Genomic DNA, 13,880 nt, shown 5'->3' on the forward strand with positions numbered 1-13,880 from the left:
AGATCAGACACTGAAGCTATAACCAGACTCAGTAGTTTAACACAAACTCAAAATGCCTAGACAGAACATTTAACTGCAAGCCTGGGAAAAACATTGAAAGTGACCTGAAAAACACTGATTCCACAGCAAACTGATGTTAAGAAGGAACAACAAACAGCACCTCTGCAGAGCAGAGGACAGCAGGGACTTGGTCAAGCAATGTCAACAATGGCAGCAGGTATCAGTGAGAACTAAACAAAGATTGTAAATGAGAACACCCAAGTGTTTTAATTCAGATAAAGTCAAAAGCATGAAGTTGTGCATTTTCAAATGCACATTTCATCCCTTGCTGCCTGTCTGCCCACATTCATTAAGATAGCAGGATGTAGCAGCATGCCTCTGTAGCTGCAGAAGGCATTCTCCAACTCCTGCAGTGAGACTGCAATGAGTTTACCAGACGTTGCAATGCATTTTACTTGTTAATCTGTCCTTCCCTGTCAGGCCAAACATAAATGTGGGTAACTTATGTTTTCTATCATAACAGAAGATTATCAAGAACGCAATTATTTTAACATTTTTTTGTAACAGGCTGAGTATTTGGCAGGTCCATTCATCTGCAGCTCCCTCAATCCACTAGACGTGACGTATGTCGTGCTGAACTGTGGTATCACAGTTATAACTGCCCACTTCTGGTTCACAAAAAACACCTAAGTGTGAGGTAAAACATTACAAGCACTGAAGGGCGACATTGCAGAGCTGCAAGAAGAGGTAGGTATGCAGAGCTGAGGCTCTTCAGAGATCTGCAGCACCCTCACACTCAAATACAGGAAGTCTGTTCTAACATAATTCCCAAAGTCTTTGAGGTTTTTACTGATTAAAAAGCTAGGTGATCATCTCAATAAGTTTCTCCAAAGGCTAAAAAACATAAGCAAACCTCATGAGCAGTTTTCAGGATTTTGCTCCTTGATTAATTAAAACATGCTGGGTACCAAGGCTTGAAAAGTACAAGGTTAATCTATGGTGCTAGAATCAGAACCTATTCACTTCGTATTTTGCCAGGTCATGTAGGCTGTATTATTAGACTTTTTCATTAAAAGTAACTGCCACATGGAACAGCTCAGATGAAAAACTCTGTTAATATGTATTTCCTGTAGCTTATCCATGTCAGAAACATAGCAACACTGAAACAAAATCTGTACCACTGACCTCAAGCTGTAAGATAATTATGATGCTTTCTGTGTTCCAGGCAAGTTACTTGGAAGCAGCATCATCTTTATTTATTAGTTAAGACTAAAAATAAAGATGCCAGAAGGCATTTGAAGTGACATATGCAAAAATTTAAGAAGATGATTAAATCTATTCTGCAATTCAGTATGCTTAATAACTGTCTAAAATTAGTGTGCCTGAGGGAAATTGTCACAAGCAAACCCTTAGCACACTGTTGCTGGAGACAACAGTTGCTGGCGACAGAACACCCTGCCTGGCTCATCCGCTACACTCACCAGTTCCACCAACCACTGTATTTGTGAAACATTTCTTCTTTCAAGGCAAAGTCATTCTTTCCAAAGTGGAGACCACAGATGGAGTCTAGCATTTGAGATCTCGATTAGTTCCAGGTCACCTGTGGGAAAAGTTAGAACTCTCCCCCCTCCCTGCATTAGGCAGGGATTTATTGCCATCCATTTAAATTGATTCACTTTCATTACAGAATTTGAATTGCTTCCTCCTGCATAACTATCATACAATTGGTGACCTCAGAAATCTCCAGATCTTTTGAAACTTAGAAAAAAATATTTTCCTAAATGACTTCTCAGGCATGGTCATAATGCTGTTATCACAACAGGATAAAAATCCCGATTAAACTCTCCCTTCCTTCAAGTTATTAGTCACTAGATTGCCATTCACTGAAACTAAGCATTTCCAGCCTTTCATAGGCTGTCAAAGTATTCAAAAGTGATGTCACCCATCTGACCCTTCGGAGCACACCCAACTGACCCTGCGCCTGAGGTGTCAGACATGACACACACTGAACCACCAGGTTGCTGCTTTCGGTGGATTTAAAGTAGAACTGGTAATTAAAGACTCTTTAATAGCATCTTGGAAGCAGAGATGGTGCTGAAACCCTGCATGGGGAAGACGGCATAAAAAATAAACAGTTTTATTTAAAACCTGTGGCAATTCTGAGAAGGCTATTAAAAACTCATCCTTTTATCCCTGAATATTTCAAAGAAAACTCCTGGCTAGTAATCCAGGAAGCACAAGAAATTTCAAGGAACCTAACTCACTGGTAACTGCACCATTTCAGCGGGGAAGCAGGGGGACCACCTGTGTATACCATACTAAACAAAGCCAAAATAAGGAACAGAAAGTTCTTTTGAAGAGTAGCAACCAAGAACAGAGAAGGGCACAGTTAACACAGCCATAAGGAAAAGCATTTTGCAAAATCCAGACAGCCAGGAAATGAAGTTACTTAGCAAGGAGGCTACAAGCACAGTTGAGAGACTGGACTATGAGGATGAAGTGGTATAGTTCAAAACAGGCATTTTTAACCAGCAACTGGCAACTTTCAGCTACTGCACAGCACACAGCTCCCTCAACTAGCCAAACAAGTCTTTTTTTTCCTGTGGAAAGGAATTTAAATAGAAGTCTGTATAGCTTTAAGAAGTAGTTCCAACACAATTTTACACCCACGCACATAGAGCTGCTTCCACAGCCCTCGTTATCTTTTAGGTGAAGCCAGAACTGTGACAACACAGGAAAGCTTAAAGCAAGCTCTTCTGCTTCACAGGCAGTTTTGTTTTGTTTTCAAGTAAAAACATGATGCTTCCAAAAAAATCATTTCCAGTTAGATTGGATTTTTACTGCTCATTCATACTTTGTAAACATTTTTCCCTTCGTATTAAAGCACTTGTGAAATACCCTTAGAAAGATGCTCTCATATCCCAGTTACTATGTGCATGACAAAGGTGCTGTCGCTGCTTAGTCCATGCCATTTGTGCTGGGTAGCATTAACGTTCGCTTTACCGTGTAGTTCCAGAACCAGGGCCCCAGAGTTCCTGTGAGAAGCTGGATTGCTATCGTACAGAGCATAGACTCTGTAACATCAAATCTATGTGCAAGGGAAAGAAACATTTCAAAACATTTTCCTGAGCACTTCAGCTAAGTGAACCCATCAGAGCAGATTTTCATTCATGTTGTAAAATAAGATCCAGAAAAATACAAAGCAGCATTACAACAGTCACTGTTGATAAAGTTTAAAGGGTGAGAGGAAGGGAATGAGCAACCTCAGAGTGAGTGTATTAATTTAAAATATTGTAACCCAAGTAGTGTTTTGCACACTCAGAACCCCATTCAGAGATTATACAATTTACAGTTTTACAGTTCTACTCCAACACATGGGCAAACTCAATCATTACTGTATAGATGAGAAAATAAATTCCCTGCTTCACGTCACAACAAATAAAACAATTCAAGACCTCACTCCCTATCCCATGCTCGTGCCCAAATGACACTGAATACATGTATTTTTTGTATATGAAAATATTTTCATATTTTTCAAAGCAGAAGCAGGGACTGCAGCATCTCCAGTTCACCACCTCTGAGGGAGAGCCAAGCCCTTCCCCTCCCTGCTTGTGCAACTCCTCGGCTTCTCAGCAAATAATGCCAAAGATGCCAAATGAGCTCTAGATCCCCATTCAGTGGTAACTGAACTGTTCTGTACACATTTATTTTCCACCCCTGACAAAGAGATGAAAAATAAGCTCTAGCCAGCCGAGCTACAGCCATCATAAATAATCCTTATGGTACACTACAGATTTATAGCATTTTAGAACTCAAGTATTTTGAGACGATCAAATTAATTACATTAAACATCCCATCAGAAAACATTTCAGCAATAAGAACTTCAGTCATAACAGGTCTTTTTCAGGGCAGTGCTTATCAAAGTTAATTAGAACAAAAACATGCAGCCTGCCATCAAGTTACATGCCAATTGACTAGCAAGGTACATCAGAGAAACAAGGTTTACTAATTGCACTGTCAGAGCTTAACAAAAGCAGTATCTTGTGCAGTCCCATGCCTGAATCTCCATCTGATAATCATTTTCTGTTTAATTATAAACAGAACATAATATAGGATATGCTTAGAAAAAATATTTCTTATTTTAGGAAATACAGGAAGAGAGTTACACATACAACACAGCTAACTGGTACTTTCAGACAACTGCAGTTTCTTTTCTCCCTACGTTACTTAAGAGATATTTCCAGATTAGATGTGGCTTTTTCTCTAAACATTATCTGGGAAAGCTCAAAAAGGGACCATCGACCTTGGCATGTGCTTAACTCTACTTAGATGTTGGCAGCAACAAGCCTTTTGTATGCTGTCTGCTTTGCTAGGTTCCCTTGTCAAGCTGGTAAGAGCTTGTAAGAGCCAATTAACACACAACTGATTAGTCATACATAGGGAATATACACTTGTCAGTGTTGATTTATTGAGCATATTCAATGTGCAATTTTTAAGAGGTCCTGTTTGATTAAACAAGCCATTCGACTTCACAATTCCTACCCTGAATCAAGTTTCAAAGTCTAGAGACAGAACGGTGAACTGAACGGATTTAATTCAAAGCTAAGAGATTTCCCAAGAAAGTGAACCAACCAAGAACAACAGGGAATAGATACTTAATGCTGTAGATTGCTCTGAAATCAAGTCAATCAGTACCAATACAGCCTTTTTAATACTGGGTAAAACTAATGGGGGGAAGCATTTATGTACCCTCCTCTTCCCCAACATACAAAATTCCTTGAGATAGCCCTGTGTAGTGGAACAAAGCAGACAAGAAAAACGCTCATGCCTCATCAGAAAATAGAATTTATGAGGCTAGGAAACTTGAGGGGCTACAGTTATAATTAAATACTCTGCACAGCAGCACTCTGGTCTGAGAAGTGATGATTCTCCCAGCTGTCCTATCCATTTCTAAGTGTGCAAGTGGGATTACTCAGGCTGGCCAACAAACTACAAATCTCAGCATAAGACAAAAGATTGTTTTCTTAAGGGAAGCACTACACCAAGAAAAGAATGTTCATCATCACAGCACGAGAGAAAAAGGCTAGGAGTTACATGCTAGAATTCCAAATGCTTAGTTTTTAAAGGGTAGTATGGAGTTTAATCTTAACCCATTTCAATCTAGCATTTTCACTTGGATGTAATGAAATAAAAAATCAAGCAAGCAAACTGTAGAGAAGGAATAAAAGCTTAAGTGTATTAAAACTAATTCCAGCTCAGGAAGTTCATCTTTAGGTAAAATAAAATGAAAAGTGGGCCCAAAGCTTTTCAACCCTCCCCTTCTGTAATACACTTTGAAATGTCAGTTTTTCCTTTTGCCACTTGTTAATGTAGAATAAAAGTTGTGCTGTTCAAATAACAAAATGAAGACAATGGTTATAATGCTGGAAATCAGTTTCACAGAGCAACAAGACTGCTTCAATGGTAAGGGCAGAAAATCATCATCAGCATTTCAGCTCTTAACTGCTTGGTTCCTGATTTAAAATACTGTGAAGGGATTTGTGACAGGGGAAGGAAGAGGAAGAAGAGGATAGTGATGTGGAAAACCCCCCTCACCATTAACTGCAGCCCTCAGGAATTTAAACTGTATGATCATGCTGCAGCAAGGAACTTATGCATATTTATGACACACAGAGCACTAGTGAAAGGCTGCCACACACGGCAATGAGTAACTGAAGTACACAGAAGGCTGGCTGCAAGCAGCAAACACCACCTACCACAACTGTGCTTCAACACATACTTCCCGCAAGCGTAGAGAAACAAAGTCCTCCCTGATATCAAGACCAAGCTTCAAACTCCTCTATGCAAATAACAAGTGTTGTTGTTCTTGAAGAACTGTTGGCAAAACTCAAAATTGCACGCACTGAGCCCTACGATGATGGCAATTACTGCCTTATCTCCTGGAATCCCAATATCCTGGAACCGTTCCCTACAGCAAGTACTCCATGTGCTAAGTAAGCTTCCTTGGCTTGGAAGGCTTCCATCTCTGTATTTTGACATTTGGTGTGAATTGTCTGTCTGGGACAACACACTAGCTCCTTCTCTAACTGCTATAAAGAAGGTTTCATTTTAGTATTTCCTGAAATATGGCCTTATTTACTAGTCTCTCCCATCTATCTCAGTGGTAGTACTGACAGGAGGGCTCAGATTAACCAATTCAATCTTCCTCCCTTCTGAAACCATCCTGTTATCAAGTGGGCTTTTACTGGTGCTCCAGCATCACTGAAGAAGAATGTTCCCCCAAGTTCTCCAACATTCCTCAGTAATGGCTGTTTCATTAGACAGCTTGAATTCTTCTTTCTCTAGGGATTGTTATTCAAGCAGCGAAGTAACATTTTTAACTTGTCAGTTCTATGAAAGCTAGTAAGAACTGTTCCTTCCTCTCAGTGTTTACTGGTAAGTCTTTATAGGAATTAGTTTCTAAGGATGTTTCATCTCGTTGTTTGTATATACAACATCTACTATTGCCAACTTTCCATATTTCAGTTAAGAAAGGTTGGGGTAAGTCAGATAACCCACAGGAGAAATGCTGGAAGTGACAGTGCAGCAGCACCCTCTGATGGGTGCCCACTGGGTTTTTACAATATGATTTTTAGCTTGCCCCAGCCCAGCATGGCCAAGCATACAAGGTCCTCACCTGTCCTTCTGTGCCACAAGCTGTGGTTCATGCCCCTTACGGCAGCAATTGAGGTGCGTGCAGTACAGAACCTGGCTCAGCTCTGACGGAGCCTGATAGCTCCTGCTTCATTTCCAACTACCATGGACTTGAGGCAGCTGCTGCAGTCAGACTGTCTGTGCACTGACAAGGTTAAATGCAGAACTGAACCTGCGTAACTGACATCTCCTAATACATTCCTTAAAGCCAGAGCGATGAGCAGCTGCAGAACAGAATCCAAGCAACATTAACTCTGGGTCGAGAAGAACTGGAGCCAGCAACCGAAACAGGGCTCCAGATAATGGTATGCAAATTCCTTTCAAGGTTTGTGAACAATATCCCTGAATGCTCTTGATTTCTGCATGGTGTTCCTACAATACGAGAACTGGTTCTACCTTGACACATGGCAGTGCAATTGGACTTACCAGTTTGATTTTTGTGCAAAAATGCACTTTTTCCAAACCAGAGATGCCCCAGTTATGCTGCACCATCCAAGACTAAGCCTGAAACAAAACTCATTCTGCATTGTGCACAGCTAGTCCACAATCCAGATAAACCAGTTACTGTGCTGAAAAACAGGACAGGAAAAGCAAATGCTTGGACTGTTTCAGAACTCAATATTCTCCTGCATTCCCAAACCACTGTTTTATTTCTTCAAGAGTACAGCACACTCCTGCTCCTTCATGAGCCCATTCCCAGGTGAGATGCGATGCCTGCTTTTCAGCAAGGCTTCCACACAGCTCTATCCGGGCTGCGTCCTAATCCCTTTGCACTGCTGATGTTACTACGGTGACTTTTACTGTTACCTACCCAACTTGTTTTAAGAAAAAAACAACTTCCTTACAGTGGATTTTTACACAATACTGACCTCTAGCTATTTTTTGAGTTACTTAACCAATTCAAATTGCTCTTTGAAAAACGCATCAGCTGCCAAGATCTAATAAAAGTATAATCATCATTTAAAGATGGAGACACACCGCTGGGAACAAGCCTAGAGCAGTCCAGGGCAGCCCTGATGCTTTTAGTAGGAAGAAAAAGAGACAGAGTAGTTGGTGTATTCAGTAATTGGGCACAATTAAACTCATGGTTTTCCTGCTCCACCTGCAATACTCTCTAGGAATTTAGCTGAAGCAATCCCATTTTCTCCTCCTTCAGGGTGAACACTCCTGCTTTACAGATGGACTTTTTCAGTAAGCCAAGCCAATTATATACTTAACTGTTGAACAGCGTTTAAGGAATGAAATACTAACCTGTCTTCATCAGCCTGCTGCTGTGTTGAGCCATTTATGGCTTGCCTATTGAGTTGATCTCTAATTAAAGACAGTTTCTCAGTTACTACTTAGGATACACAGATGGGAGCAAGTCACTGTGCACTAAGACCTTTGCAGCCCCTTTCAACAGCTGTCTCTGATTCCACTTACTCAGGAGCAAGAATGCCTAAGCCTGCGTTTACCTGTGGATAGAAACACAGAATCATTAAGGTTGGAAGAGACCTCCAAGATCACCTGGGTCCAACCATCCCCCTACCACCAATGTCACCCACTAAACCATGTCCCCAAGCACCAGCCCCAACCTCTCCTTGAGCACCCCCAGGGACGGGGACTCCCCCACCTCCCTGGGCAACCCGTCCCAACGCCTGCCCGCTCTGTCTGAGCAGAAATGGCTCCTCTTTGCCCACCTCAACCTCCCCTGGCACAACTCGAGGCCGTTCTCTCTGCTCCTGTCCCTGGTTATCTGCGAGCAAAGACCAACCCCCAGGCAGTTGCAGAAAGCAATGAGCTCTGCCCTGAGCCTCCTCTTCCCCAGCCCAAACACCCTCAGTGCCCTCAGCCGCTCCTCACAGGACTTGTGTCCCAGGCCCTTCACCAGCCTCGTAGCCCTGCTCTGGACACACTTCATGGCCTCGATGTCCTTCTTGTAGTGAGGGGCCCAGAACTGAACACAACACTTGAGGTGCAGCCTCACCAGAGCAGAATACAAGGGGACCATCACCTCCCTGGCCCTGCTGGCTGCACTATTCCTGACACAAGCCAGAATGCTGTTGGCTTTCTTGGCCACCTGGGCACACTGCTGGCTCATGTTCAGGTGAGCATTGACCAACACCCCCCCCAGGTCCTTTTCCTCTGCACAGCTTTCCAGCCACCCTGCAGCGCTGTGTGGGGTTGTTGTGACCAAAGCACAGGACCCGGCACTGAGCCATGTTGAACCTCATCCTATTGGCCTCTGCCCATCAAAAAAAACTCTTTTCCCTGACCGGGAATCAAACCCGGGCCGCGGCGGTGAAAGCGCCGAATCCTAACCACTAGACCACCAGGGAGGGATAGGATGCACACATCAGGCCCTGGCAGGGTAGGTACAATACTGATGCATTTCCAGCTTTACGTCTGGGGAGGTGGAAGTTTCAGAAAAAAATCATACCAAAGTGAGAAGTGGTTAACAGGATCTCAGATCTAGTCTCAGATTTTCTTGCCACAGAAATGAACGTCAGCTTGTGGCAGTCTATTAACCTTATGACACTGTGCAAATGAAGAAACAGATGTGTTTACAACATTATCTGTTATCTGAAATAATGACATATATTTGTGCGCTTACTGCCTTCTCTACATATTGATGGATCATCAGGTTTTCATAACATACAGCCATGCAGAACACAGGATCCGCTGTCTCCAAATATAAAGATTCCTCACAAAATCTAAGAACAAACATTACAGTGAACACAAGGAGCAATGCACCCATTTGTCTAAAGCACAAAGACAAATCAGGTACACTTGCTGCTTCCATCTGTACAGTCAAGCACATGCCAAGTTTTTTGTTTGTTTGTTTTTTTCCTGTTTTCAGTCAAAATACAAGAACACTCATTATCAGGGCCCCATAATGATCAAAAGGAGCTAAAAAGCATTCAGTATTGAGAGCTCCATTACAGCATAAAAGAAAAAAAGCCTAAGAACGTACAGGTTATGAGTCAGATGTCATCAAGATCTAAGTATCAGAAACTATTGACTGAAACTACTCTGCTTTGGTACAGTCAGAATTAGAACAGCAGTTTAGAAATAAGCTTCTCAAGAGAATCTGTATCAGTATTCTGCCAATAAGAGCTGCTACAGACTAGATGTCCGTAACTGAGATGTTTTAGCAGTATCTGAGATATGGATATGTCAGTAACAGACTAAGTAAACAGTGCACATTGTAGCATTGTTTCAAAATCCCACACTAGGAGCAAATTTCAGAAGTTTTCAGATGCAAATTCATTCTGCAGCTTGTTAACTTGAAATATATTTATTAGATTACATGACACAAGTGCAGAGGTAGAACAAACGTATGCTTCTGCATGAAGCTTGGTGAATCCCACAGCTCACTGAGTCCTTGGGAGCTGTTTACACACCTACCTTCATGCACAAGCAAATGAGACCTTGGCTGTTGACTTTCTAGGCATCGCATTTCTGCACCATTATTAACAGAACCACAATCTTTACTAAAACAGACTCAGATTTTCAACTTTCAGCCACAATGTCAATTAATACACCGTATTTAAGAGTTATGCTTAACAGCAAAGATTAACTATACATCATCAAAAGTCAAGGAGTATCAAGAGAGATAGTTAAGTCAGTTTGCCACCATCTGACAAAGGCAGCCAAATATCGGGGCTGAAGCCCCAAGTATTTTCCGCTATTTAGGTTTAAATCACATTATGAGCTCTTAAGGTGGAAAAAAGATACTTTACCACTCCTAGAACAAGCTAAGGAACATTCAGTATTAACTGTGGATTCAACAGCTATTAAATAATGCAATAATAGGTAATAACTATTACAAGCTTTAAGTACATAAACAGTTTACTACTACTCTAAACAATCTGAACTACAGTCACAAAGAGGAACTAGACAGAAAAGCCATTTAACTTTCAGTTTTATTTTCAGCCAAGGTACTTACATGCCAAAACGCAGCGTTCCAGAGACGTACGTCTGCCAGTGCGCGCAGTAAAACATGAATGTTCCAGCAAAACAACAAAAGAACATCCAGTCAGGGTTCGTTCCCAGCTGCACAGCAATACAAGTTCCCAAAACCACAAAGACTGCAGAAGAAAATCAGTCACATGGTAAAAATATAAAGTGCGTATGTGTGTAAAGATCCTTACCAAAAGCAAATCTAACAAAGGACCCAGAAGGAGCAACAGCGCGCAGGTATCCTGATGAGTTTTACTTCATAGACATTTCTAAGAGTTGATCACTTCCATTGAAAATACAGACTGTAAAGAGCATATTAGAAGTCTTATCGGTTTTCAGAAGTCCTCAATTTCAGGGTTTCTAAGTCTCTTACATTTTCACTGAAGTTAATGAGATTAGACATCAGCAGACTTGAGCAATCTATGCAGTGGACAGTTTGGGGGTTCTCTTGTATCCAAGGTTTGCTGAACGTGTTTTTCCCCATTTTCTGAAGTTTTATTATGCCACTAAGAAAATCCAAGGTTTACCATTTAAGATTCATAAGGTATCTATGCATTTGTACTTATTTTAACACACAACTTTGATAAAATACTAATAGAAATATAATGCATAAGAGCTCTCAGTTATTTAAATTCTAAAGCATCCGATCATTCTTTTGCAATGGGATTAAACTTCAGGCTGGCCCAATGAACTCTACCTACCTAGAAAGGAACTGATCTGACTGACACTAGTCAAACTCAGACTTCCACTGTCCCATTGTTCAGGCTCCATATGTGCCTTGCAATTGTTCTGTATAAATTAGATCTAAATTAATATAGAAGAGCACTTTAGCTTTTTTTTTTTTTTTTAGTAAATTTGCAGAACCAAGACTGATAAAGCATACACAAAAAATTGCTGGCTCGGACTGAATAAGTCACATGCTTAATTTTCAGCATAACACAAGAGAAGGCATTCAGTTGATCTATTGAAAGAAAGCTGATTGAGAAGCTAAACCACCAGAAACATCAGCGGTCCACTTCTTCAGTAAAGGAACATTTTCTTCTATTCCAGATTTGACCCCCTGAAATAGAGTCACTTAATCCTCATACTTAAGTAAAAATGACAATACCTGTGGAAAGCGAATCACAGCCATGATCAAAAAGCTCTCCTAACGGAGTACTGCTATTTGTCCTTCTTGCTTGTTTCCCATCTATAGCATCCAGAGACTGGTAAATGAAAAGGCCACATGCACAGGCAATGTATGCCCAGGGAGGTGCCTAAGAAAGAAATTATCAGTGAGGGTAAAAGACAGTTTAAAGTTAAACTTAATCCTTCTGGTTTAAAACACCTTAAACTCATTTTACAGCTTTGCATTTGCACACAATTCCTTACCTAGAAATCTACCAAGTCGCATGCATGAGCCTTCCAGTAGCTGGCCTGTGCAGGGGCAGGCAGAGGGGGTTATGGCATGTGAAATGTTAATAAAACAGAAGTTACAGCTCAGATTAACAGGTATAGTGCATATTCTAAAGCAGGAAACCGCTCTGTACATCTGAAAAAAGACAGAACTACATGTGCAAAGTGGGGCACAATCAAGCTCTTGTCTAGTTTCTATTTCCTGTAGAGGAATTTGTAAGTTGTTTGAGTGAGGTAGAGATTTGCATGCTTTCTTAGCCCCCAAAACATGCAGCTGCCTCACAAACGCTGAGCTCATCTTCACAAGACCTCAACAAGGTGTCACGTCCCAAAACACTGCCAAATACAGGGCATTACCAGGCTGCAGAGGTATTTGAGAGCTACGTGACCGTATAGTGCTCAAATTGTTAGACTTCAAGTTGAGCCACTGTGTTTCCTGAGACCTCTAAAGCTTCAGGGCTCCCTAGCGCAGCACCTCTACTACCAAGTATTTTATTTTTGACTACCACACATCAGCAGCTTTACCAAATCCATGTTAATAACTCTTAATACCCATATCATGTCTATCAATTGTTACATCTGCTGAAGAAAGCAAGGTATCAAATCCCTGCTAGACCAAAGCCTACAAATCAAGCTTTTTGCTGTTCCAAGCATTCACCACCACCACAGAAGCCAGAGGGCTGCCATTAGTTACTCAGCCTCAGTTTTATGGGTGTATAAACAGGTATTATTGGTTATTTTGCAATCTTCACATTTGACATTTATAAAAGTGATCATTTCTGAGCAGCTGTATTTTACACTTCAACAAAGGCCAAACAGAGCTATGAGGCTTAATCAAGCTGCCTGGTCTCTCATAAAGCTCTGAGGCTTGAGTTCTTTTGGTCTACGCAACCTTGACTCATTTGTAGCCCATCACATTATTCTCTTGCATTGTTCCTACTACAGTAAGCAGCAAAACAGCTCCTCCTGCCTCAGAAGCTGGCACCACGCTCTGCTTTTAGCAAGGCGCCTATACAAACTAGCACAAGAACGAGAGATAAGGGAATAATGCGAGACCCAAAAAGAAAAGGACCACGCGTGGGTACATTTCTGTTTCTCATATGTAGACTTTTTACACAACATTCAAGTTTTCTTTGGCGTTGTGCAATTTGATCTACAGATTTTAGAAGTCAGACTGCTGGCGCTTTCATCACCAGCGTAGGTATTTCTACCTAAATGATATTTGTATCTGTTTAAGATTTCATGGTTCCCCCTTTACATGAGTTTTTGTTTGTCCTGTTTTGTTGGTTCCTGTTTTGTTTTCTTAAGAAACAAAAGCGCAGGCGTCTTCCCATTGCTCAGAGCTTTGCTAGGTGAGGTCCCCCAGCTCAGCATGCAGCAGAGCAACTCGTCTCATTTCCTCTGGCTACCAGTGGAGCTGCAAGAGCTACGTTCCCATGACTCTTCCTGTTGATGAAAGGTGTAGCCAAGTTGCTTTTGAAAAAAGCAGAGCTAAGACTGAGCTACAAGGCAGACCCAATTTACATCTGAAAGCAATAGCGCTTTCAGAAGAAAACTGTTTCTGGAAGCCTGAAGTCCCATTTTCTTCCCAGACAACTACTTGACACTTAAAAGCAGCAGCTCGCAGCTCTGCCACTGAGCTGGCATCCTCCCTGTCATGCCAGCACGCAGGGCTGCAGTGCCATATGGCAAACTAGATCAGGCTGGAAGCTACCTCAGCAGAAAGTTATTTTTCAGCTAAAGTGAGAAGACAAACCCATTCAATAAGCACAAGGCAACTCTCAAGCTGTTAAACGTGCAATAGCTGTAATACAGCCAGCTATAGCTCTATCACCTTCCGAACCGTGTAG

The 13,880-nt window shown here is 41.5% G+C and overlaps 1 protein-coding gene across 2 annotated transcripts in view; it reads right to left on the reverse strand.

Annotated features, from left to right (window-relative positions):
• The window catches only part of CEPT1 (choline/ethanolamine phosphotransferase 1), a 30,681-nt gene that overhangs the window by 13,299 nt on the left and 3,502 nt on the right, over positions 1-13,880 (reverse strand). Inside the window, exons 3-5 of one of the 2 annotated variants that reach the window (XM_084302071.1) lie at positions 11,744-11,891; positions 10,622-10,763; positions 3,004-3,088 (exon numbers count right to left, since the gene is read on the reverse strand). In XM_084302071.1, the coding sequence (XP_084158197.1) occupies positions 3,004-3,088; positions 10,622-10,763; positions 11,744-11,891 (375 nt within the window). The remainder of the gene's footprint in view (positions 1-3,003; positions 3,089-10,621; positions 10,764-11,743; positions 11,892-13,880) is intronic. The other variant, XM_084302072.1, reaches the window with a different exon arrangement.

This window comes from Netta rufina (genome assembly GCF_964035555.1).
Source record: "Netta rufina genome assembly, chromosome: 26".
Lineage (NCBI taxonomy): Eukaryota > Metazoa > Chordata > Aves > Anseriformes > Anatidae > Netta > Netta rufina.